Raw genomic sequence first — 27,514 nt, 5'->3', positions numbered from 1 at the left:
TTGCGTCAATGATGATATACCACCAATTAGGTACATATAAATTTTGTGCTGATCCCACCTGATCGCTTTTGACGAAGTCTGTTTCATACTTATTGAAATTATTCCAAGTTTCTGTCTAAAATTTAAATAAAGAAAGCATCTCATAATTTATTGTAGCTTGAAATTTAAATCGTAATTGATCATTACTATTGGTACTAGTTGGCGCGTAGTATAATGTATTTTATTGTTACACTGTCGAGTTCATGTAACAAAATTTAATTTTTCGGAATATTAAGAATAATTTTGACAATTTTATTTAGTAAAATACATGAAAAAAAGTTAGATAATGTCTCTAATGAATTGTAACCTTCATCGCATGTCAACTGCATTTAGAGTTTTACAAATGTCAAAAGTATTTCATCCTAACCTATCCCGTTGCAAATCAGGTAAGGTAATTATGAGTTGAATTAAAATTTACCAGCAATAACATTATTTCTGATGTAATTATATCTCTCTTACAGATAATACAGTTGTAACTGTTGGTGACATTTCGAAACAAGTGAAACCAGCACAAAATCCTGAATATGTACCAAGGAAGTATCGTAAGTGCAACAAGTTTTACACAATTTCACGCTTTTGTTTATTTCACTGAAAGATAACAATGAACTGTCATTTTCACAGTATTGAAAACAACAACTCAAGAGTCATTAAGGCATTTAAAATGGATGCTCCAAAAGGATACTTTATCTCAAGATATTTTTCTAATGGGAGGTCCGGGAACTAGAAGAAGAGAATTAGCTCTAGCATTTCTTGAACTCACTGACCATGAAGTAGAATTTATTGCACTCTCAAGGGATACGACTGAGGCAGATTTAAAGCAAAGAAGAGAAATTAAATCTGGTACCGCTTATTACCATGACCAAAGTGCGGTGAGAGCTGCAACAAACGGCAGAGTTCTTATCATCGAAGGTGTTGAAAAAGCCGAAAGGAATGTACTTCCTGTTCTAAATAATTTACTAGAAAATCGTGAGATGCATTTAGAAGATGGTAGATTCCTTATACCTGCTTCTCGTTATGATAAATTACTGCAGGTATTGCACTTAATTGTGTATCATAGACTACTAATTCTTTTGCATTCGTAACATATTTTTTAAACAATGAAAAATTTTGTTATAACAATCTGCATAAATATCAGCAGTCTAATTACTATAAATCGATAACCTTTACGAATGTGAATTATTAAACGGACTAAACACATTTGTATCAGCTACATAGCCAAGCAGAACTGGATGCTTGGAAACTGGTCAGAGTCAGCGAAGACTTCAGAGTTATTGCATTGGGTTTGCCGTCGCCACAGTATCCTGGTCATCCATTGGATCCACCTCTCAGATCCAGGTTTCAAGGAAGACATATACCAACACCAAGTTACAGAGTAAGTATAATTAACAATTTTGTTCGAAGATCTTATGCTCATTAGTGGTCCATAGTACACGTTGGTCCCAGAATGTAAAATTACTTCGACGGATTGAATGATTAGAAAAAGACAAGAAGTTATGCTGCTAACTTCTATACAAATATGTATAGGATATACATATGATGGTAAGAATCATCGTATATCTATGATGATAAGAACGCATTGCATAATATGAGTTATCACGTACCAGTTATCAGTTGGCGGAGTATCAAATAACAGAAGAAATTCTTCTCTGATATTAAAATATATAGAATTAAGTATTTCTCTGTTCATAAACATCTGCTGATCATATTTATGCGAATACGAATTCCTAGCGCACTTTCTAACATTTGTAGCCCCTCTTGATTCGCAGTTATATAAAAAACAATGTTGCACATGAAAAGTAGCACAGCACCGAGAGCAGTATAAACGTAGAAACGTAGACCGACAAAAATTAGGTAACAAAAGTAAGGACGAAGCTCTACACCCACATCAACAAAGTAATCCGCGTTCGCCTCTTATGTATTAGCAATTCGAAGCTGCATAAGTCTCATGTGGCAATGCTCTGTAATTATTGTCGCAGCTCGGAGGAGGCAGAGCTGCGCAGCAATTTGCTCAAGTTTTACCCTGATTTATGGATACGTAACAACGTACTATCGGGCATGGGGTGCGGAGGTCGCACCCACCCCTCCATCCGGCCATCCCTTCCGGTGCCCGTTCCCTTCCTATATAAACAGTTCGTCGCAGCGCTATGGTCACAGTCATCGCGGTTTGGATCGCGTGTCCCGCACACGGGAGCTCTGTTAGTCCTCAGAGTTCAGCCGAGAGTCGATACACCGACGTCGAGTTGTCGCCTAACTTCCAGGAGACCTTCGAACAACAGCTCCATTTCCTTCGATCTTAAAAAAAAAAAAAAAGGAAAGAAAATGACACACGTCACAGACAGTGATTATTTTCCGGAGCGATCTGAACTCCTGAATCTGAAACTTTGCACAATCTGAAACAATCTCTTCCTGTTAGATCCTGTATAGAGGTCAGGAGAGATTGATTGATCACATCGGAGTCTTAGCTACTGATACCGTCGATACATGCGTGCAACGCCACCGAAAAATTCGTCGTTAACTATGCCGGCTATATGGTCGTCCTCGGAGAGGCCGCTGTCCGTACGCACCGTCTGGGTAGACGGCATCCGACACGCGATTCTGTCACCCAACGATCCTCTCATCGATCCTAAATTACATCGCCGTTCTCGCGAGCCCAGAATCAAGAGTTGCTCGCCGCGGCGTAGCGAATCGGAGTCGAGACTGGATCGTCTGAGTCGTTGTTTCAGCAATCTGCACATGGTCGTCGACAACAATCCCCAGGAGAGCAAGTCCACCAGAGTCTACCGGAAGTCATCCGCGCCTCCCTGTTCCAGGCTATCGACTGTTTCGTCGGCTAGCACGGAGCCTCCTGTAGACGATCAGAGACTCGCCGAGAATCGGGAAGTGGAAGCAGCGGAAGGGAGCTTCCAGATCCTGGTGAACCGAGCGATTTTCAAGGACGAGGTCTGTCGGAGCACGCCGGAGTCGGATAACAGCTCGAGCAGGATGGAACGAAGGCAGACCGAGAGGACGTTCGATACTTTCTGGGACCCGTTGTTCGAGAGGGTCCTTCAGTGGCTGGACTTGTCGGGGAGGGCGCAGAGTTACGAGTTCGAGGAGGACTTCGCGGATAACTCGCCGAGGGAAGAGGACCGGAAGTGGAGGCTCATGAAGAGGAGGATGCCGACTTTCAAGCGGGAACCGTTCGCTGGGAAGGAGAGAGTCGTGATACAGAATTATAAACTCCGGAAGGACGACAATACCGAGGGCGCCAGGAGGAACGAGAACACGACCGTACGGAGGAAGTTGCCGAAGATACGTGGCGCGAGGCAGGATCGAAACGACGACACGTCGTCGGATCTACTGTTTTGCGTGTCCTCTGCGAAGGCGAGCCTGAAGGTGGAGGAGAACGAGTCGAAGGAGGAAGTTCGGATCCGGGACAGGGTGTCCGCGGTTTGGTCTCCGCCGAGGCGTCTTCAGCTGCACGTGATGATGCCGAATCTAGCTTCCACGGAGAACACGTCCTCGCAAGAATCGTTGATCAACGATTAGGACGATATTTTTCTATACATCGCCGTAGTCTATAAATCGTACGAATTTTTATACCAGTAGTTTACGCGAGGAGCTTCCTGTTTTCATATCTTCTGTAAATCTTTGCGTCTGCTCTTTGAAGTTAGTTGTAGAAGTCGACGTAGAGTAGTCGAGCAGCTCGACGATTTTCCAGAGGTAATTAGCTCGTATGACCCGTAACTTTATCTAAATATCGAATTTCTTGTTATTGTATCTGTTGTTTTTTTATTGTATCAAGTAAATGGTTCGGAATGTTCGAAGTGTTGCAATCACGCGGTGATTATCGGTTTCGTAAGCGAATCGTGTCGGTCGCGTTACACCTCGGCACACCTCGACGAACCCTTTTCGATCGAAAGTCAATTCGATATCCATTATTCGCCGCGTGAAGAGCTAACAAGGAAATGGTGCCGTTGCGGGACGTCGCGATGTAAAATGATTTACATATTCGTCCGGTGCAAAAAGCGCATAGATTCGACGGTAAAAGTCTTAACGAGGGTCACTTAAAAAGTCGAAAGCGATTAGACGGCACACGAGGTATTTAAACTGCTTTAGGACACCGTTCCGTGACGGAACGAAGGCAACGTTATTTTTGCAGAATTCTTTGTCACGCATCGCAATTTCCAGAACAAATGGTTCTACACCTATAAATCTCTTTCTCTCTCTCTCGCGCGCGCGCGCGCCATAAACGAACCATTTCTTAATTTTCTCTGGTTTTACTTTTCCGGTTGTGCTCGTACCGTTATGGAAATTTGCCGCAGTCGTTCGTGGGACCTAATTAGAGCTTGCATTGTCTCGAAGCGAAAGATTTATGAATTTTAATATTCGCGTGGATTTTCTTGTTTCGCTGCTACGTATTTTTCTTGTCGCAGTATAGTAATTCTTAACGCAAAAATATTCCACCAAATACGCTCACATTTCTGGAACAATTTACACGCCTGCGGCACATCGAGCCTCGATAATTTATTAGAATCTCCGGATCGCGTGATGGTGTCCCCCAACAAAGAACGTTAATACCATAATTGCGCGGCGACATGTTTCAAGAAGTTCGTAAAACCTTGTCTCTCGGGAATATTTATCGCGACATACTGGGAATATAGTGTCGATCTTATCTCGGACGACAATTCCTACCGAAAAGTTTCCAGTTAATCAACATTGCAGTGGTCGCTTTAAGTCTTACCCTGGCAAGAAAAGTGATTAGGGACGACGGTGAACGCAATGCCGGAATCAGGCATGCAATTCCACCGCAATTTCATTAGTAGCGTTCTTATCTTAATCCTAATCGTTTCTACATTTTCTTTTTGGGCGATACGAATTCTGATCGATATCTTATGTTAACCATAGATTCTACAGATTTTGAGCAAATACTGTTATGGCATCCTCAGTTTATCAAAACAATTAGTAGAAGAAATGAATGCCCATCCGATTCCAACATTTTGCAGTTACTTCAGAAAATGTTGGTCTTCTCCAAAGATTCATAATAATTTAATTTAATTTATTTATATATACGGATAAAAACCTATTTTTTACACTACAGAACTAAATGCTAATATTAATGTAATACAGAATCTGCGAATCAGCGGTTTAGGAGAACAGTTCATGCAAGCTTGTTTTGAATTTTGTGATATTGCAAATACCTTTATTTTTGTCGCTATCGTCATTAACAATTTGTAGTGTAATATTCCGGTAAGATTAGACGAATTGATCCGTTAGATAATGGTCGAGAAACGAAAGCTTGCGAAAATGAAATTCAATCTTGCAGTTCCGTACCTATAAAATCGCATCGAATGCGAAGACGATATTCAACGCGAAGCTGATTGTAAAATTGTATTCGCGGAGCTCGTCCCGAGCTAAAAGAAACTCCATTTACGAGGAACGAATAGGGGCGCGATAAGCTTGAAAGGGAATTGATCCAAGTTGAATTGATTTCGCCGAGTGTTCTCGACTTTTAGGAAGTGTTTTACCCGAGTCGTTCCACGGGAACCGCGTTTTCGACGTGGCCGCGTGGTTATCGCGTCGATAGGCTCGAGAATGCAGCTCAATTGAAACTTTTCGATGGGAATCTGCGAGCTATCTCGAGGATTCCGTGCCGAGTGGTAGTTATTGCCGTGCTTGGCGCACAATGGAAAGCTCTCCCGGCGCTAATCACTGTAGGGTGGACTGTTCGAAACAAACCGTGGTGTAACATTCCGTACGGGCGCACCACCGCTTTTGCTCGCGATTACGCCGGCTATGCGGTTTTCGGGCAAACGGAAACAATGCGGATACGTCACGGATGTAACGCAACCATAACTAAACTCGGGCCGGAGCAACGGGACGTCGCGAACCATTAAGTTCTATCCGAATGTTGGAACTGTTCGAGCATCACTTTCTATGTACACGAACAGTTTAGAAACAGGCCTCCGAGTTTATGAAATCGACGAGCTACATCGCAAACCGTTGCGAATTTTGTTAACCGTTGTCCGAAAACAACGTTATCTTTCGGCATCTTTTCCAGATAAATCGATGGACTTCTCCCGAAACAAATATTCGATTCGAAACCGCATATCACATAATTATAGAAGCCTCTTTCTCAGACATAGTTTTCCTAAAAAAGCTGTACCTGTTCCCACGTGCTAGATTTTCTACTGTCGATCGTTGAAATTGCAGAGGAATTTCGTTACAGCAATATCTTCTAAAGCAACTGCAAGAAACGGCAATCGAATAGGAATTAATTTCTTCCCCTATCGTTTTGAATAGCTAGAGCAAAGTGTGATTATAAGACTGCGGATCTTCGCGCAAAATAGAAATCTTCCGAAACCATTGCTTCAAGCAATTGTTGTTTAATAAAGTGAAAATAGTGTAATTATATTATTAAATTCTTCTTATGTCTTTAATAATATAATTACACTATTTCCACTTTGTTAAACAACAATTGCTTGAAACAATGCTTTTGGAAAATTTCTATTTCGCACGAAGATCCGCAGTCTTAGAATCACACTTTGCTAATTCTGTTAAAATTGCTAATTCTTCTTATGTCTTGGCAATTTTATACTTGAGCTGCGCACAGTTTTGTTATAAGCGCATCAAATCGGCCGTTTAGCGATTACGAAATATTATCTTGGCAATCGTCTGAATTTTAGGACCAGCTAGAAACATTGAAGAGTTTAGCCCCGGGCGCTGACCCCGGGAAATTATCGCAATTGTTGTCCTGCGCGCACGCTTTGGTCACAGAAGAGGCTGTATCATTAGGTCTGCCAGATTTCCCCTTGGACAACTTAACGTCGGCCGCTGTAATAATGGTGAGCATCGCCAACTCCCGAACACCATTTTGCCCGAATCATAGAGCCATTATTTAATTTGGAATTTGTCGCAGGACAAGTGTCCACACCTGCCGGTATTCGATATATTTTACAGGTTCTACCCGTATAAACTGTTTTTGGGTAAAGAGGGCCAGACAGCCGTCGAGGATATACTGAGGACATTCGATATCCTACATTCGGCGACGAAGGACGCTGAACTGACGAGACGCGTGCACGTGAACGAGAAAATGAATAATTCCGCGAGCGTTTCCATACAGCACGGTAGCGTGGAAACAACGTTGAACGTAAGTTTCACTTTCGACGGGGAATGTCACAGACTTGAATCTAAAAATTTGAACTTCTCAATTAAGATCCAACATTTCACCAACAGGTCCCTTGCGGTACAAATCCTGTTGCACAGGAGAGCAATTACGTAGAAACGAATTATCAGAACAATCTGCTGACCGGTTTGATAGAGACGCACTTGGTTTCGGACTTGTGCCTGATCGGTCCAAAGGGTTGTGGAAAATCTACAACCGTGCAGACATTTGCCGATCTAATGGGGTACCAGGTAGAACCGGTGGTTCTTTTTCAGGTGTGTACCTGTTTACCGTAGTACTGCTAATCCTGATTGGATGTCTCGAATTTGGAATGACTTTTGAAAAATCTTTTCAGGACATGACTTCAAGGGACTTGATTCAGCAACGAACAACATTGGCGAACGGTGACACGGTCTGGAAAGATTCGCCCTTGGTCGACGCTGCTTTGCACGGAAAATTGGCAGTACTGGATGGAATTAACAGAATCCATCCGAGCACTTTAGCAATACTACACAGGTAGTTCTGAATTAATTTGGCAATGTCTTCGCAACGGATGAACAAAATATCGTTTGCTTGTAGACTGGTTCTTGACCGCGAGCTCCAGCTACACGATGGCAAGAGATTGATCAGAGCAGACCATTACGACGAGATAAAAAATGAATACAACAAGTCAGACGAAGACATGCAGAATTCAGGAGTGCTACGCATTCATCCGTCCTTCAGAATCGTGGCCTTGGCGGAGTCGCCGTTGATCAACAACCCGTCAGGACAATGGCTGAACTCGGAGCTACTCAGTTTGTTCCTCTTCCACGAGATGAGGCCGCTTGCTAAATCGGAGGAGCTGCATATCATTCGATCCAAGGTGTTTGTCCTTGTATTAAAATGTTTATCTAACACTTTCATGGTTGTACTATTGAAAATATTTCAGTGGGTTTCATGTTCTAAACAACTTGCGTTGTTTCAGTTCGGCGAGCCGTCGGAAGCGTTGTTGAGCATTTTAGAACTGGCACACGTGCTGCGATCCTCCAACGATCCTATTCTGCAGTCTTTGGCGGCCTCGTTGAGCACCAGACAGCTTTTGAGGATCGCGGAGAGAATGTTAAAGTTTCGCAACGACGACGCTTACGACGCGGTGCAACGCGCGTGTTTAGCTCGTTTTTTGCCTGCGGTAGCTAAGAACGCTCTCGAAGACAGTTGCAAACGAATCGGTATAGTTCGAACGACAAGTATTCCGAGTACAGAGATGAAGTGTGAGGTGATGGGAAACGCGGTGAAAATTGGGAACACGGTCGTTGATCGATACGAAACGACCGCTCTAACGAAAGTGCCTGATATTTTGTTCTACGACGTGCCGCAGCACGTTGCTTTGCTGGAGAAGCTGCTGCAGGACTTCAGTTTAGGACAGCATCTCCTGCTGGTCGGGAATCAGGGTGTCGGCAAGAACAAAATCGTTGACCGGTTTCTGCAACTCTTGAACAGACCGAGGGAGTACATACAGTTGCACCGAGACACGACTGTTCAAACTTTGACCCTGCAGCCGATGGTCCGGGACGGCAAAGTTGTGTACGAGGACTCGCCGCTCGTACAGGCTGTTAAATTGGGTCACGTGCTCGTCGTTGACGAGGCGGACAAAGCTCCCACCAATGTCACCTGTATCTTGAAGGTGTGACTAAGTACAATTTACTGCTAACAGTATCTCACTTACTAGAGACATTTTTATTATTGAATGTAACGTACTCTATGTTTATAGTATATTATTATTATTATTACTATATATTATTACTATGTTTAGTGTATTATATTAACGTATTTCTTTATTGAATTCAGACGTTAGTGGAGTCTGGAGAAATGATATTATCTGATGGTAGACGAATCGTTCCCTCAACAAGCGTTGCCAGGCAATATGCAAATGCAATAGTGCTCCATCCAGACTTCAGGATGATCGTACTGGCGAACAGGCCTGGCTTTCCATTCTTGGGTAATGATTTTTTCGGAGCTATGGGAGATTTGTTCAGCACGCACGCAGTTGACAATCCAAGTGTCGAGAGTGAGATTCAGCTTTTAAAACAATATGGTCCAGGCGTGGATGAAAGAATAATATTAAAGCTGGTGAAAGCTTTTGGAGAGTTGCGGGATATGGCTGACCAAGGTTTGGTTTCATATCCGTATTCCACTCGAGAAGTTGTTAATATTGTGAAGCATTTAGAGGTGAGGCATTGACATTTAATTTTCGATGTTTCATAGGAATATCTTCATGTTATTTGTACTTTCAGAAATTTCCCCAAGAACCTTTGGCTAACGTAGTGCAGAATGTATTCGATTTCGATCGATATAGCAAAGAGGTTTTCGATACTCTAGTCTCCGTCCTACATAAACATGGGATCGCGATAGGAACTAGTCCTACTAATATTGCGTTAGCGAAAGAGTAAGATATTAAATGTAGATAAATGTTGTTTAAACAATTTTCATTTGGTACAAATAAAAAGTATGTTTATTTAAAACGTGCGTTTTTATTCTTGCATGATAAGTTGATGCTAATGGATTCCAGTACGAGAATGGTTTTGGTTTTAATATTGGTTTTAATATTTTCTACTGTTTTTCTATTTCAGAATATCGTTCCCAGAAAACAAGACTAGAATTATTTGGGAAACTTTGGGAAAGCCAGAATTATTGCTTGTTCAAGAAAGATACATCAAGCTGAGATCACCTGTACGATTAAGACAAACCGATTTGCCATTAGACTGCATTGAAGCTAGATCAAATTTGTTCAGCGAATTGCAAAGGTATTGGACGATACCGATTGGTGATACTAGTGGGATTGCAGGCTTGACAGTGGCTAAAGGCTCTAAAGGCGATGGCACAGATGATAATATTCATATCCTAGTATCGAATCCTTTGAGAATCTTCAGCATGCACCAGGAATCGGATATGGTTCAGGAAACTATGATACAAGGTTTAATAAATATGGATAGTGCCAGGCCTGTGTATAATGTAACAACTGATAATGACCAAAATGTTTTAGTGCATGAAGAGAATGTAAGTAATTTTGGAAATAGATTCAATTTTCTATTTTAATTTGATCCTATTCAAGTTATGGAATTATTTATTTTCAGAGTAATAGCTTGTTAATGGTTAATTTAAACAACCGATCTGCTCAGCAACTGCAGTTAGTATCGTTCTTTGACATGGCATCGGACAAGATATCGCATAGCTTTGGAGTCGGAAAGAAAATTCTGTGGAAGATGAAAAGTGATTTGTTGCAGTCTCACGGCCAAATTGTTTTCTACGCTTATAATTCCAATAAGATAGATGTGATCAATTTACATTCGTCGAACGCCTACACGATCAATTTACCATTCTATTTAAACTCAGTTTTGGTTGCGTCCGACAAGAAATGGATGATTCAGGATATGTCTGGAAAGAAATACATACTTAAGAAATCTGTCGATTCGTCTCCTTGTCCCAACGCTCTGCAAGAATTAAACAGTCGAGAAACAGAGGAGGCTGGAGCAGAAGTTGGTTCGTTACAAGGTTGCACGAAAACTAACTTACACATTAGTACAGTCACTGCAGCCTTACAACAGAAGATTGATGCTCCCAACAGACTGCTGGTGACCGACAACATGTATGCCGGAATTGCTGTCGGATTTCCTGATCTGGACAGCTTTACCGAATTTCATTTCTGGCCAAGAAAACAGCAGATCAGAAATTCCATTTCTCCTATTCCTATGGAAAATGGACAAGTCGTTCGAGTCGTTGAAACTGGAGAAGTACCTAGTGAAATCCTTTCATCGAACGGGAGAGGCTATGAAATCTTCCACTATTTAGAAGTGGCTGATATTACGGATCGTAAGCTACGTTATGTCCCCGTACCACAGTAAGTGGCAGTTCTCATTTGCTATTAAGTTCCTTCACTGATTTATTTTTATACTAATTTAAAAAATATTTTAGACCGAGCAAGGTATCACATATGGTTGAAGTTTTGTTCGCTCACCATCATCCTGTCTACGCTGCGACAAAGTCGAATCATGATTTGGTAACAGTCGACGCAGGTGGTTGTCTTCGCCTATGGGAGACGTCTGTGGCAAACATTGTAAAATCATTGGATGAATGGAGGAAGATGGTCGGCAATGACAATGAGAGATTGCAAATTACCAAAGAGAGGTATTCCGGATTGGACGTTAGTGGTCCGAAGCGTGGTAAATTTGACGAGAAAAACGAGCCACACGTTGGAGGAAATACGTGGGCTGGTGGAACTGGAGGTATAGTATACAACGTTTGAATAATACAATCACGGGTTGAGTGTTCAATGAAATTTTCAGGCAGAGATACAGCTGGCCTTGGCGGTAAAGGTGGACCCTATCGTTTGGACGCTGGCCATACAGTGCATCAGCTTAGCGACCAGGAAAAGAACGCTGTGCCGGATCATATAAAAAAAGCAGCACGGGAGATGGGATTAAAAGCATTTAAACAACGCTTGAAGGACATTAGAATGAAGGAGTACGATCATGAGGTGTACTCGCGGTTCAGCAGCCCTGTGCAAAAGCAGGTTCAGGCCTTGAGAAATATAATAGGTACAAATGCATCTGCCTCTTATCTTCGCGACTATTTTTTGGAAAAAGATTCTTAAAGACAAGAATCCATGTTACAGGAAGTCTGCAAGCTAAAAGCAAAGAACGAGAATGGTGCAGGCATCAAACCACAGGCGAATTGGATGATACGAAGCTAATAGAGGGTTTAACGGGAGAAAGAACGATTTATCGAAGAAGGGCGGAGAAGGAACCCGAACCTGGTACACTACCGTCGAAGCCAAAACGTTTGAAATTAGTGGTCGATGTATCGGGTAGCATGTACAGGTTTAACGGGTACGATGGACGACTCGATAGAGAGATGGAGGCCTGTGTTATGGTAATGGAAGCGTTCAGCGGGTACGAAGGGAAGTTTCAATACGATGTCGTTGGCCATTCCGGAGATGAATACGACATTGTTTTCGTAAAGCACACTCAACCTCCTACAGATAATAGACAAAGGCTGGGAGTGATACAGGTGATGAGATTCAAGAAATGATTTACTAATTATAAAACAATTAAATATCGTCTTTCTGCTTCCGAAGGAGACGGATATTATTTGAAACAGTGGAACTCAGTATTTTGAAAGAAACAATATTTTCCAGATGATGCACGCGCATTCGCAGTTTTGTATGTCCGGCGATCACACTCTGGAGGCAACACAGCATGCAATCGCAAGTCTCGCCAAGGAAGATTCCGACGAGTCTATAGTTGTTGTATTGTCCGATGCCAATTTGGAGCGCTATGGCATACGTCCCGAGGCGTTTTCCAGAGTTCTAATGTCGAATCCGGACGTGAACGCCTACGCCATATTCATTGGATCTTTGGGTGATCAAGCAGCAAGGTAAGTGCAGTAGAAATATATCTTTTTGTTATATTACATTATCAGTTTTATTAATCTGTTACAATTTAATTTTGACTGTGATAATTATGCAATGAATATTTACAAAATTATATTTTAAATTTATTGTTTTGTATCATTGATTCCTGAAGTCTGCATTATAGTAGCAATTCAATTAAAGCAATTTAATTAAAGAGGAACGGTTTCAAAGCAGAAAGGTAAAGGCATATTTAATTTTAAGATTGATGCAGAAGATGCCATCAAGCCGAGCGTTCATCTGTATGGACCTTAGGGATATACCTCGAATTTTACAGCAAATATTCGCAGTTTCTTTGCTAAGTACCACGAGACCCAATTAGAGTACCGCTCTGGTAAATCAAGTACCTGTGAATATTTGCAACGATGTGGAAGAAAACAGTGTATGATAGTGTACATTTTACTTTTAAATGCATATATGGTTCGGAGATAGTGTAAATATAAATTTTTAACTCTATCGATCTTTTAAACGTTTTCTATTATATAAAGATGATAAGGTATATAACATTATGCTAAACTACAAAAATTCCATTTTTATTTTAAACACGAGCATATTAAACTACATGTTCGTTCGCATGCTTTCAATTAGTTCGTAAGAAAATGTACAGATGTGAAAATAAAGTAAAATCTGTAATAAAGTTCACGAATCTTTTTCATCTACCGATCTATCCATCGATGTCTTTCTAATTCCTATCCTACCAAGTCGTGCGCTCCAATATCCAAGATCTTTATTTACATAAACATCCGTGAAAAAATCAATAAGACCCGAAACATTCACTCCACCATTCAGTCTTCCAGTAACACCCAAAATCCTTTCTATTTTACAAGAAAGTATTTTCCACTAAATCATCTCATTTCCTATGTTCCAGGCTAATAGAAAACCTGCTGCCGCAGCATCCGAAATTCCTAGCGAGACCAAAGTCATTTATTCCTCCATTAACCATCCACTCGAACATTCGCAAGACCATCCCAAGCAGTGGCGACAACTTTCGCACCCCATTTCACGCGTTAATCTTCATCATCCACTTGGGTTCCTTCGCCACCACCATCGCGTTGCAGCAGAGTCGTCGTTAGGGCATAGCGCGCAGAGATACAACTGGCAACAATTACAAAAAAAACAAAGCAATAACCCGCTCGGGAAAGACAAGAACATCGTCGCCTGAAAAAACCGAATACTTGCCGAACGAGTGGCGCACGTGTCACCATGGAAAATCAGGGCAGGGGTAGTCGGAAGAGGGTCGCGCATCTCGAGAAGCCGTCGTCTGGCCGGGCAGGTAGGCGGTCAGGTGGGCGAGTAGGTGGGCGGTCTACAGTTTTCGGGGTTCGGTGCGCTAGTTCCGGGGGTGGCGTCGCCAGCCGAGGTTCGCCGACACGAGTCGAGATCGAGCGCCGGTTCGGTTCGGTTCGGGTCGGGCCAGGTCGCGTCGGGTCGTGGGTGGTGTGGGGTGCGCATTTGTTAGTCGCACGCCGGTCGTTGAATGGAGCGGGTGTGGAGACGCGTACAAGGCGCCGGGCGTCGCGGTGCCGCAGCCCGGTGTGGCTGCCCTGTGCAGCCGTGTCAGCTGCACGTGGACCAACGCGCGAAACGCGGCGGCGGCGGCCGGAAATCCCGCGGCGGACCGCAGACGATCGTGTGCGGTTGCCAGGTGCAGCCGTGCCCGGTTCACCCGGTTCTGATCAGGGTTCGTCGTACACGGCCCGCGGTTACCAACTGCGATTGTCCACCCGAGTTGCAGCCCTGTCCTCACGCACCGCCGCGTACCTCGGCCTTGCGTCGAGTCCGCAGGTAAATAAACCGCGTCCCCCGCGAACGATCGTCCTCCTCTTCGGCGATCCATCTCCTCCTACGCCGCCGTCTCCTACAGCTGTTGGCCCACCCCCGCGGCACCCACGCGTTCCGAACCATTCCGCGACAAAGGGGTGGCAGGCACGAAGGTCACAGTAACGACGTGTTGATCGTATTTACGGACACACCGAGCTGACGCGAGTCCCGAAAGCCTGGCCATTCCCTTCGCGAAGGCAGCCCAGGTGCAACGGACGATGCGTTCGGCGTGTCGCGTGCCGTCCGGGACTCGCTCCTAACACCCTGTGTAGTCCGAGTCGGAACACTCGCGTGATTCTATTATGCCAGATTAGCAGGGTTTATCGACTGACGACCCGTCCGGACCCCGACGGGATAGATTGGTTTTACTGGGATCGAGTTCTACAGGTAGCTTAGTGGGTGCACGAACCTCTGACCCTAGGTCGTACAAGTTTCTCGAGGCTTCGCCTCGATGATATACAGTTTCGGTGTAGTTTGTTGACGAAACGGCGACTTTCTACTGAAAATATGTTGGAATTCTAGAGGAATGTTCATCGATACTTGGACTTGTCCTTTGACTAGGCTCCTCGGAAACACGTCCTCTGCGAATGTTTCGCGAACGTTCGCATCGGTTTCTTGGCGAACCAAGGGGAAAGTCCTCGAAACGGTTGCTTAATAGGAAAAATATGTGCCGAAATTCTGGAGGAACGCTCTCAAGAGAATCGATACTATGGAAATTCGACGTCGATCGTACTTTACAACTGGGTCCTCCGCTCGCAGATAATTCTATTCTCTCGAGTCTTCGCAAAGAGACGCCTTCTAGCGAACGAAACTTAAATATTCGCGTTACTTTCTTGCGAAATCCTGGAAGACACGATCTCGCATTGAAGTCGAAATCCTCGAGTGCTCTCGGATACTTGTAGAATCTGTAGAAGTATCGAGTAGTTTGAAAATCCGACAAGGTTCGTGTTTTCTTCGTGTTTCCTTCGTTTTCTTTCTCGAATGCATCTACAGTTCGTCGTCGTGTTGTTAACGTTGCGCAAGGGATGATTGCATATCGTAAAGCAAGTCGAGATTGTAGAGGAACGTTAGGTTCTTTCCACGTTTATGAAAGTATTGATCCCTTTGAAAATTCGATACGATATCTGTTACTGTCTCCGCGCGAATCTATCTCGACTGTACACACAATTTCTTCCGGAACCAGGTAAAATTGTCGAAGGGTAAATTCTGCGTCCAAGATAAGAGATAGGAGAAATGTTCTCAAATATTAACCCTCGGACGACGGGCCATTCGCAACCGTACTATCGACGATTTTTATAACAATTCCGAGCTTTATTCGGCAATCTTTCAAAACATATTTCCGAAGATATTTTTCGTAGACTTATTAGCCTTTTTCTGGTTCCTGACATAACAGTAACTTATTTTATTTATTTTTATAACAATTCCGAGCTTTATTCGGCAATCTTTCAAAACATATTTCCGAAGATATTTTTCGTAGACTTATTAGCCTTTTTCTGATTCCTGACATAACAGTAACTTATTTTATTTATTTTTATAACAATTCCGAGCTTTATTCGGCAATTTTTCAAAACATATTTCCGAAGATATTTTTCGTAGACTTATTAGCTTTTTTCTGGTTCCTGACATAACAGTAACTTATTTTATTTATTTTTATAACAATTCCGAGCTTTATTCGGCAATCTTTCAAAACATATTTCCGAAGATATTTTTCGTAGACTTATTAGCCTTTTTCTGGTTCCTGACATAACAGTAACTTATTTTATTTATTTTTATAACAATTCTGAGCTTTATTCGTCAATTTTTCAAAACATATTTCCGAAGATATTTTTCGTAGACTTATTAGCCTTTCTCTGGTCTCTGATATAACAGCAACTTATTTTATTGATATGCCGAAAATTGTTTAACGAAGCGAACAACGAAAATACTCTGGGTCAAAAATGACCTAGTTAGCGTCTTGCGAGGGAAAAGCGGCGTCTCGTGGAAAAACGGTCTCGAGTCTTGTAGGGAAAGAAATCGAAAAAGTCGATAAGTTCTTGGCTTTTGGAAAGCCGAGATGCGCTTTCTTCCTGTGCCCGATCATCGTCAGACACTACTACTGACCCCGAATATTGATCACGCGGTCACCGGTGTGTGTGTGTGTGTGTTTTTCTGTTCGTGTTTCAACTGTCGCTAGATTAAATCAAATTAGTTTAAACAACGGTGCTGTTTGTCATCGCGACCGACCACTATTGAACATGTTAATATCAGTGGAATAACCAGCGATGGTCGGACACGCCGGCTAAGTGGTGCTCAAACACACGCGTCCCCGATCAATTTTCAGCTTCGATTTATTCCAATATGGAGTCTCGGCGCGAGAAACATTTATTCTGTTTTTTCAAGTTATTCAGTCACGTAGAATTATCCCTTCGTTTCGAACATTCGCTGACATTTCGATGACAGATTGCGTATCCCCTCGAAACTTTCTGTCGCACGGTGCTAAAATCGTATCGCACGTTCGGCTCTGTGCATTCAGTGTTTTTATATCTTTTTAGAATCAGCATTAAAATCTGGGGTCGCTGAATTTTGCAATCGGCGCGCTCGCTGTTGAATCGCCGTGGAGCGAAATACATAATGTAATGAACGAGACCGAAACTGTGTGCAGAGAGAAAATTCATCGTGGCATTTATAAATCCCAATGAAATTCAATTTTCAACGAGAATATTAGAAATCTGCAGACACCACACGTGCGGTTCGTGAAAATGTCGCAAGTTCGCGAATTCGTCGCGATCGAAGAATGATTCGACGCTTCGTTGAGCGGTATACGTATACGGTGCGACTTCGTTTCGTATTTTTGAGATGTGCCGCCGTAGTTAAGGGTTAACGACACTCCCGTCGTCGTGCAATAACACCGGACGATAAGATCTTAATCTGCAAGTGCAAGCGGAACGTATAGTGCAATTACTTTTAATGAGATTTAATGGTATCGGTATTACAGCAATTAATACGCCGTTTGTCTTCGAGTCGGCGATGTGATCGTGCAGTTCTATTGTGATGATAAAGCGAGCCGCTTAAACGTCCATAAAATGTCCAGTGGCGCGAACAGAAGCAATTCGAGGTAATAAAAAGCAATGCTTTCAATGCCGCGATTAAGAAAAGTGCGCGTATCGTTGGAAAGTACATTCAAAGATTATATTCGATAGCCGAATTTCACGGTGTGTCTTTCATATTCGTGTAAAATTGGTAAAATTCTCGTGAGTTCGATTAATGTTTGCAACATTGTGGGCAAATATTGGCGAACGAAGTACACGGTGTTTGTAACATATATTTGAATTTCGCTGTTGTACATTTAAATTTCGATCGTTGTTTATTAAATTGCAATTTCGTTACGCTGCTATTTAACCCCGGATACATGTGTCTCGTTCGGTGCAATGCAAAATACGTACTAAAATTGTTTGCTTGTGTCGAGTCAATGAACAAACGACGTTCCCAACGTGTAATACCAATAATTAATTTTAGTGTACACGTTCGAGTCTGCGAAACGAAAGATCGTTCGGGCGAAGGGGTAATCTTTCGTGTAATATGGAATGTGCATCGCGCGAATGTGTTTATAGTGCGGTTGCTTTTGTGATTGGGCGGCCGGTGTTCAATCGGACGTCGGCCGTCAATTTTCGATTTACTTGTAACGCGATTGTACACGTTTACGTCGCAAATGTGCTTTTATCAAATTCATTTTAAATTTCGTGTAGAGAGATTTCATTTCGGTGCTCGACACCGATCGACACCGATCACCGCGGCGCGTCATCGAAAATTTATGCATCCTAAGAGGAAATCGACGATATTCCATTTTCAACCGAGTCTTTTTCATAACAATTCTCGATTCGTCGTTCGACGATAATAGATCATTGCGCGTTTCAATATTTCATTACATCGTTGCCCGGTTCCAACGAGGAACTCTCGGCGATTGCAGTACTCCATTTTTCCCTCGTTTCGCGTCCCACTTTGTTGCACAACTTTTAAACGTTACCGCCGCTTCGACGTGTAACACGGGAACTCGGCTATTATTTATCGTTCGGCTGTCTAAACTGAATCTCGAGAACCTTTCGATTAAAATATAACGCGCGAACTAAATGCTGAAAAATAAACGGAGAAATCGCTGGTCGCTAGAAGGACGATGGGCAGGAAGAATTTCAGGAGAATATCGATACATCATGATTAGACTGCGAAAGTTTATGCATAACCATATGCATAACGTAAAATGCATATGACATTACGCACGAAAAATATGCAAAATATGCAAAGTGTGCAGCTATATATTGTATGTGGTATAAAGCGTAGATTACGGATTTTTATATAACATGAATATCGTCTGTATTTATTACGACATACAAGAGCGTTAAATATTTATTTCATACTAGATATTTATTTGTACATTTATTTCTTTTCCTAATCATTTTAATAAGTCCAAGATAATACAGTTTCACATCGTAAATGCATAAAATCTACGGTCCAATAAGGAACAATATATCAGTATGTTACAGAATATTCACTGTATACATATATGTACATAAAATGCTTATCACAATTATTGCGATACGTTATAGTTCGTCCGATTAGAAAAATTACGAGAATTTTTTTTCGAATTTAACGTTGTTAATAATTTAACTTGTACACGGAGAATGATCACTCTACAATGTATTATTGCATATGTTCTTAAAAATATAAACGTGAAAAATGCATACATTATGCGAGAAGTGTAATTCCAGCGGTCTAATTATCATCGACGTACTAAAATTGTTCAAGGAAGAAACAAACTTTCTTTTCAATTGGTTATTTAATGTCGCGCCAACCACTTATGGGTTATTAGCGACTCGGTTGGGTTACAGTCTGCTATACTAAGCAGCCTGCTTTAATTGAACATATTAACAGCCTGCTATACAGCCTGCTTTAATTGAACAAAATATTTATTTAGTCCTATTTCGACGTGGACAAATTTCATTCCGCGACAACGAACGATCGTGCGGCGTTAATCCTGGTTTCGCGTAACGAGCATAAAGAGACAGAAGAAGGAAATCGCCATAGGAAGCTGTTGCAACAGCAAAGCTCTGTTTCGAGCCGGCCCTATCGTCGCGAGGGTTCAAATCTCGAAGCCCGTCACGTCTCCGCAGCGAATCAGATCACAAAAGAGCAGACAGCAGAGGTCACGTCCCAGCCGGACGAAGTCAAACGAGTCAGATACAGGTGGGCCACAATACGGCGAGCACAAGATGTTCTTGATTATGGCAGGAGCCGATAGTAGTCGCCGGAAGTTGTCTAGTCCAACGTGGGCCAACTCCGCCGTCAGCGACAGAGATGCTTCGGGGTTCGACTAGGGTAGTTGTCCCAATTTCTGTATCTCCGTATTAAAAACGTATCGATGATCCTTGATCTTTTTATTATGTTTATCTATGAATATGCAAGGTTTGCAGAGAAGTAGTTTACGTGTTAAAATGCAGTAAATATTTTTCAATCGATGCTACAGCAGTTACGACGAGTTTAATTAGTGTACGACTCGTCAAAAATTGGAAGAAATGCTTGTCGAAGATTTCCTGGTAAATTAATTGATTATTAATGTGATTTACGTGATTTACAAAGCGTATATTATACGATAAGAGTGTTCCATTTAGTACCAACGACGATAACAAAAACCGCTAATCGTGTACATTTTTGTATCTAAAATAGATTGTAAATAAAATAAATCCGGAAATAGGATCAGATTTTAGAACATGTTCGTATCTCAGTGCGTTCTTGTATTGGACCGCGTAATCAAACTTAATCTCACTTTGTGAAAACAATATTATGAGAAAAGGAAAACAGATCGGAAACGCTATTAAAAGAAGCACGGTAATTGCAGGAGATGCCTATATGGTAGAAATAGGGGGCGTAGAAGTATAGGCAGACACAAAAGTATGATCCAGCACAAATATACAATGCACAGACACAGAGATACGAGTCACGGAATTATGTGCAGAGCCACCGAAAGGACAGAGAATTAGAGTCGAAAACATCTATTTTGATTTCATTAAGAACATTATTAAATTACTAATTCCTGTCACGCAAAATAAAAAAAGATATATTTCTAAAGACAGAAATATGTGAAAACTCGAAATATATTTTCAGTACATTCGATAAAGCTTGGAGTATTTATTGACAGCTTCGTCGAAGCAAAAACTGGCTTAAAGGCACGGGAATTGGGACATCGACTGTTCAGTGGGATACGGATGATCCAGATACTGTACGATCCGAGGATTCTCCGATCGATCGAGCCGAGGAAGTCGGATAAGGGCAATTAGAGCTCGTCGAGCGCGATGGGACTTGGTCGGGTTACCGATCGTTTTTGTGGTTTCGATCCAGCTCGGTTTTCGACAGGTGAACGAATCTCATCGATTCCGCGACTAGGACCCGGCACCGGCGACCTATCCACAATGGAACACCCCGCTGGGAACGCGCAGTTAGGCCCCAATCAGGATTACGTTTCCGCATTAGCGTTTAGTCAGATCTATTCGGTCGATCGGGGGGGCTGCGTTTCGGTTTGAATGCTCTTGCACATCGCTGGTTGCTTTGTAACTTTGGCTCGCCGCGATTTGCCTGGCGATAGGTCGAATGTTAGGCGACATTCGTTAACTATGGATAATAAACTGTTCAGCAAAATTCGTTAACTCTTTATCGTCAGCCAATCTCGATTTCAATGTTTAACTCTTTAACACTAACCCTTTAACCCTAGCGACACTATTATACATATATTCATGTCAAGGTGGCATTTCACTTTTCGATTATTATTTCCTTCCTTATACCGCGATCTCAATCGTGTAAAATATATAAATAAAAACGAAAAATCTTTCATTTATTAATTCCTATAAAATTTCGCAGCATTAAATATTGATTTCGATTCGAATTTGACTATGCTAAGGGTGAAATATCGCCGGTAGGAGGGTAGAATTGGATTAAATTATTATTTCCTTTCTCATACCGCGATCTCAATCGTGTAAAATACATAAATAAAAACGCAAAATCTTTCATTTATTAATTCCTATAAAATTTCGCAGCACTAAATATTGATTTCGATTCGAATTCGACTATGTACGGTAAAATCACAATCTCTGGAAAATTTTCTCCGAATTGTAGGCAGACCAGAAAAATCTTCCGAGTGCTAAGGGTGAGATATCGCCGGTATGAGGGTAGAATTGGATTTCGATTTGGCAGGCGAGAATAACGTCGATATTTAGTGGATCACGTTCGTGGAACCTTCGTAACGAGTCTGACACGATACTATAGTTCAAGAGGTTGAACATAAAGGAGCGTGCCAACGTAAAAATTCGTTGTTTCCAGGTGCGACTGTCCGGAACGACCTTGCCGTCATGCGGCCTACAGCGGTACCCGACGTCGAGTGCCCGCGCAACCCTGTTCACCTACTTTTTCTTCAGCGAGCCAGTCGAATCAGCAGCCGCAGCATCAACAACAACAGCAGCAACAGCAGCAACAGCAGCAGTGCGAGTGCATCGAAAGAATAAACTGCACTCACGAGGGTGCAGTCGGCGAGGTGGCGGGCGATTGCGAGTGCGAGGAGGAAGTGAAACCGTGCTCGCACACAGTGAAGCAACGCCGGTCGCGTCGTACGTGCGACTGCAGCGGCAGCGGATCGCAGCCGTGCAGCCATAAGCCGCAACACGAGGGACGTATAAAGCGCGTCAAGTGCCGCGTCAGACGCGCCGGCTGCGCCATGGCCAGGTGCACCGCGGAGCTGGCCATGCTGCACCTTCACTGGGGCCTGGCCACCGAATGCGCGCCCTGCAGGCCGCGAGCCCTCACCAGGAGACTCTGCAGGAGGCAGCAAAGCGACAACGAGCTCTACAGGAGCAACAGCTTCAAGTTCGAACGGTTCGAGAGGACCAAGGACGAGTGCGCGACACCTCTGCGGAAACAGGTAAGTGCGTTCTCTCAGGTGTTCATGCGTTCATTGCGGCCGCATTGTCCGTCAAAGGCAGCCAATCGAAACCGGACAATCGTTGGCGGACAGTCAAAGGCGGACTCTAATTAGAACTGCAGCGGAACCTGCAACGGTGCAACAGAGTTCGACTATGTTACGAGCCGAGGGCCAGGCAGGTTGGGTGGCCGGAGGTTGCATGCAATTGGAATTTTTAATAGGGGTGCGTAGACCAGCCGATGTTTATTTCGACACGGGTGGCTACCTTCAAGATTAGGATAATTGTTGGAATTTCAACGATGACCCACCTAACAGTTTTATGGCCCCTTGCGAGGGTGAGCCGTTGCCTACAGAGGCCCAGGTGGGCCCAGACGACAGTTCAAAAAGTAGACACCGAACCGTGAGGTTGCCACCTCGGGATTTTCACCAACACCAGATTTCTGTATCTCTGTAGTTTTGCAATATATCACCATCACTTATTTTACTGGATACGCGAATGTTCTGGAGTAGAATTTGTAACTCTAAATAAAGTGCTTTTGAGTATCCTTTCATTCTACAACAATAATGTTTGGAGAAATTGGTATTAGGCTGCCTCGTAACTTTGTAAGAAAAAGAAATAAAGATATATCTCGAGCGGTAAAGATATATCTTTGTGGGTTGTACCAACTACTGCTTCGAAATAGGAGATGGAGATAATTAAACTTGTAACCAAAGAAAACTGGTAAAAGCTAATTTATTACGCGTTTGGGTTTGACAAATGTATGCAAGTGTTCGCGGACTCTAACGCGCTCTCAGCTTTTCGCACTGAGTCGGCGAGGGCTTCCGACTTGATATCTAATTACCTATTAGATTGTTCGAAGGAGAATTGAAACTCGATCTCACTAGCGTTTCCACGTCGTCGAATGACTCGAAACTAGCCCGATTTCTGGTCGCGTTTGGGCCCTTTATATAGCCAGATTTTCTCTGGAAAAATGGTAGTGGGGGTGTTCCTATGTGGTCCGATTCCAGAAACGTTCGTCGTCGTACCCCCTTGGAGGTACTCGACTCGCGATATACAAATGTACCCCCGGCTGGCCGGCGCCAGCCTGGCGTATGCCTTCAGAAAGGAATATAAACAATTCGTGGGAAGATTCTCCGTACGTTACAACTACATTTTATTCGGATAACGGATAAAGAGTAGCGAATAATATTATAATATTCGACGCTAACGAATAAATATCCGCGCGCGCGCGCGATCGAACGAACGTTTCTATCGAAATAACATTTCTATTTTATCGGAATAAGAATTCGTTCGAATAAGATTTTATTTCGAATAGAAATTCCTTCGAATAAGATTTTATTTCGAATAGAAATTCGTTCGAATAAGATTTTATTTCGAATAGAAATTCGTTCGAATAAGACTTTTAGAAGTTCCGTAAATCTAGCGTTAAATACGAGGTACTAATTTTGCTAAACTATTAATTTGATTCAACAGATATTACTTAACCCTTTCGCTACGGCAGCTCCATCCACCGAAGTACCGTCACCGAACGGAAACTCGCTTCAGAAATATGCGCAGTGCGCGTGGTTTCCGTATATATGTTGTTCCAAGCCTTAAATAATAACTGTGCCGAATAAAACAATCGTTGCTCTAATGTAACAAGTATATTTACATTTTTAATTTAAAAAGACTTACAAAATCATAGGTAACATAGGTATTTATGTAATTACAAAGCCTAACGATTAAATGTTTAATATAATTAATAACGAGACGAAAATGATTAAAAGATAATAATATGTAAAAACTAATAATATAATTCTGTGCGATATATTTGACAGCAAGGATCTATACAAAGGCCAACATCGCAATCTTTGCACTCGTACCGCGAATCCGTTCTTTTATCATTTTTGCTACAGATTACACATCTTCGCCTTCTGTATACGCTTCATTTCGATGCCGCATATATGCGGCGCTCGGCGCGAAAGGGTTAAACACAGAACTTGCAAGGAAAGTTCACCAGTACACCGTAGCAAAAGTTGGAGACACGCGATTCGATTTGTCGCAACGACGATCGTAAATTGCAATAATATCGCACGTCGGCTACTTTGCCCGAGATATAAGAATCTGATAAAGTGCAGAGAACGCGGGAATATGGGGTACATAGAGTATTTTGTATGGGTAGGGTGCGGCTCTCGCAGTGTTTCATTAAAAGTCTATTTGAACGGCATGTTTGCTCTCGACCCCGGCCTTAAACGCTTTAGACTCTCGTTCTCTCTCTCTCTCTCTCTCTCTCTCTCTCTCTCTCTCTCTCTCCAGAACTCTCAATTCGCTGACTCTCGAAAACTGATTCTCGCTGCACTTCGACAGCACTTGAGAACTCTCGGACGTGAATGTGCTCGCCGGCTCCAGCGGCGGCCGCGTAGCCGCCTTAACGCACGCACGTGCTCCACCGACACGTGCTCCTCCTCCACACATCGCGGTCTTTAGATCCGGCCTGGAATACAAGCTCGGCACGAATAAAATGTTCTTATTTCGCTGAAACGCCGGGCGCTCAGCGTTGCGGATTTTATAAAACATTTTCAACCCGGGGAAAATTAAACGTCGCGGAACTGGGTCGAGCGGTTGCGCGACAGAGGGTGATTTTTAAATTTCTCAGCTGCACTTCGCGTGCCGCTTTAATACGCTCGAACTACGCATTTCGATGTCCGGGCCCGACTGGCCTATACTTCGAAAATCGTCCGATGCTCGGGTCCGTTTCGACCCAATACTTCAGAGGTGTTATCTAATCGCCGAACCGCGGATTTTGTATACAAATTAACACGATCGAATGGTATCGTAGAACTTCGATTATCCGAACTGTTGATATCTGAACTATTTATTTTTAAACACGTTGTTATATGTAAACAGATCGATCTAAGGCAATCTATACATAAATATATTTTATCTGCCACTTGGATAATAGAACCGTTCTATTATTCGAATAGGATGATGCGTGATTCATCAGTTTGGATAATCGAGGTTCTACCGTATCGATGTACTATTGCTAGCTCGTTAATTGAAATCGGAGACAGTTTACTCGTGTTTCCAAAAATATGATCGGAAAATCTGATAGTTCCGTAACACTTTGCCGTTAAACTGGGTAAAAAGACCCTGTTTTTAGAGAAAGTGAGATTAACAATTAATTGAATATAATTGGAGAGTGAGATACCAAGCTCTAATACAGCAAACGATGTTCTACAATGTTCAAATTATGATAATATTGACTGCTATATAAAATCTCTCTGTTCGTTATTACTTTTTCTATAACAAGTGGTTTTTCTACCCGTATATATGGATAAATTATTATTATTATTGTTATTATTATTATTATATATACACAAAGTCTGTACCATATTAATATTAGCTTTTGGTTCTGTATTGTAAAAAAGTGTGTTTTTACCTGCACATATAAATAAATTAAATTAAATTAAATTAAATTAAATTAAATTAAATTCAATTCAATTCAATTCAATTCAATTCAATTCAATTCAATTAATTAATAATTATTGCTATTGCTACCGTCAAAGTGCCAATCATCGAAAGCGTTTCGGCGATCGGAAAGTATGGTCTTAGAATGATTGCATCGGAGATTAAACGCCCTCGGATTTTTCTATTTTTCGAGCGACGTCGAACGAAATTTTTCTTTCACGATTCACCAAACAGGACTGTCTTTTAAGTTAATTGGAAACGAGTCGCGGGGTCAGAGTCGTCAGAAACATCGGCCGGTTTAATATTAGGATCCCAGTGTTGCCGACATCGGCCAGACGACGCGGATCTTTGTTGATTAAAGTGGCTGTACTAAATGAAGACCCGGGCCGGCTCGCTCTCGCGCGAGGGCTCTGCAGGAGGCAGTAGAGCGACAACGAGTTCTACTTCGGGAACAGCTTTAAGTTTGAACCCTTTGAGAGAAGCGGGACCGAGGATGGTGTTCCACTTACCATGTAGACGAGTCCTCCCGTTGATCGCTTCACTGCCAATGGCGTGCATACCTCGTTCCTTTTTCTTTCTCTTCCCGCTCGCGCACCACCGTTGTGCTTCTTCGTCCATGGCCGTAGTTATCGTAAAAACTGGCAACGAACGAAGGAAATTCGTGCTTAATTAAGATCACGCGGTGAACGCATGTGTGCACGGTGAGACGGTGTTTTTCGGTGCGACCGAGATTCAAGTGGACTCGACTGCTCATGTTTGTAACGATGGGCCCTCGTGCAGATTTCTGTTCTCGTCGACGATTTTATGGGGATACGGAATGTCGTCGAAAATTTGATCGATAGATCACAGTTTCGTTAACTCTGTAACGGTCTTCTGGTGTCTCCCGTCACATTTAAGGCTGCCGGGCCCAAATATTCCGAGGAAATAGAAATATAAAATAATAATTTCATTATCATATTTTTAACCCCTTAACGCACAGTTTTTTTGAAAAAAACCGGACAAAAAATATCAATTTTTGGTAAAGAATTTTGATATACTGCGCTTTTGTTCCATGGAAAAAGGCTATATTTTATTCTTGAATAAATAAGTGTTATAGCTTACAATCCCATGTAAATGATAAATATCAATAAAACGATTCTTTTTCTTTGCTTTCACATTGTTATTTTCAATTCTCGATTATATTCGAGTGTGAGAAATTATAGCGGCATAAAATACAACGCGCGCCGCTCGAATTATCTCGAGTGTGCACAGTTTGGCCTGTTTAGCGCGCTCGAATTAACTCGAGCGTACAAGTTAAGGGGTTAATTATAAAATAATTGTGGCGGACCAGACATAAAAAGACACGTCCTTCAAAAGCGGGGTGTGCATATGCCTTTTTCGGGTTTTCCCGACGCAAGGCGTACACACCGCAATAAAACAATAAAAACGTTGGGACACAGCTTCGGACCATAGGTCCCGGATCACCCCGGTCGGAAAATCTTCGGGAAAGGCCTTCGCCCTTCCCAAGGACTTTCCCTTATCAATAAATACGAGGACCTCTCGACCGGGAGACGTCAGTTAGCAAGTTTTCCTCCGACTCTCAACGTGTCCATATTTCTGTCTCATCCGTCACTCGTTTACCTTTACCTTTTACACACTGTACCTCATCGCCTTTTGTTACAAGTTATATTAAAGTTC

At 42.5% G+C, this 27,514-nt stretch overlaps 2 protein-coding genes across 2 annotated transcripts in view; both read left to right on the top strand.

The window, feature by feature from the left end:
* The first annotated feature begins 2 nt into the window (after nucleotides 1–2).
* Nucleotides 3–13,266, top strand: c12.2 (von Willebrand factor A domain-containing protein c12.2). Its single transcript, XM_033466799.2, has 19 exons — nucleotides 3–425; nucleotides 501–581; nucleotides 661–1,070; nucleotides 1,247–1,411; nucleotides 6,705–6,863; nucleotides 6,938–7,168; nucleotides 7,255–7,458; nucleotides 7,539–7,699; nucleotides 7,763–8,045; nucleotides 8,148–8,846; nucleotides 9,011–9,391; nucleotides 9,457–9,608; nucleotides 9,793–10,219; nucleotides 10,297–11,060; nucleotides 11,135–11,445; nucleotides 11,506–11,757; nucleotides 11,835–12,229; nucleotides 12,357–12,595; nucleotides 12,834–13,266. Exons 1-19 carry the CDS (start codon nucleotides 326–328, stop codon nucleotides 12,949–12,951), a joined length of 5,532 nt encoding a protein of 1,843 aa, XP_033322690.2. The 5' UTR covers nucleotides 3–325; the 3' UTR covers nucleotides 12,952–13,266.
* An 825-nt stretch (nucleotides 13,267–14,091) lies between these two features.
* The window catches only part of hwt (SH2 domain-containing adapter heavyweight), a 414,519-nt gene continuing 401,096 nt past the window's right edge, over nucleotides 14,092–27,514 (top strand). The window contains exons 1-2 of the mRNA XM_033466730.2: nucleotides 14,092–14,414; nucleotides 21,795–22,389. Of these exons, the coding sequence (XP_033322621.2) occupies nucleotides 14,107–14,414; nucleotides 21,795–22,389 (903 nt within the window). The 5' untranslated portion in view covers nucleotides 14,092–14,106. The remainder of the gene's footprint in view (nucleotides 14,415–21,794; nucleotides 22,390–27,514) is intronic.

Source organism: Megalopta genalis, chromosome 4 (assembly GCF_051020955.1).
Source record: "Megalopta genalis isolate 19385.01 chromosome 4, iyMegGena1_principal, whole genome shotgun sequence".
In the NCBI taxonomy this organism is placed as follows: domain Eukaryota; kingdom Metazoa; phylum Arthropoda; class Insecta; order Hymenoptera; family Halictidae; genus Megalopta; species Megalopta genalis.
Note: the sequence above shows the minus strand (reverse complement) of the source record. Positions and strands in the feature narration are given on the sequence as shown.

Coding starts and splice junctions, on each gene's coding strand:
- c12.2 (XM_033466799.2), top strand. CDS start 326: ATGTCTCTAATGAATTGTAACCTTCATCGCATGTCAACTGCATTTAGA. Junction 426..500: donor CCTATCCCGTTGCAAATCAG/GTAAGGTAATTA, acceptor TCTCTCTTACAG/ATAATACAGTTGTAACTGTT. Junction 7,169..7,254: donor GCGTGGAAACAACGTTGAAC/GTAAGTTTCACT, acceptor TTTCACCAACAG/GTCCCTTGCGGTACAAATCC.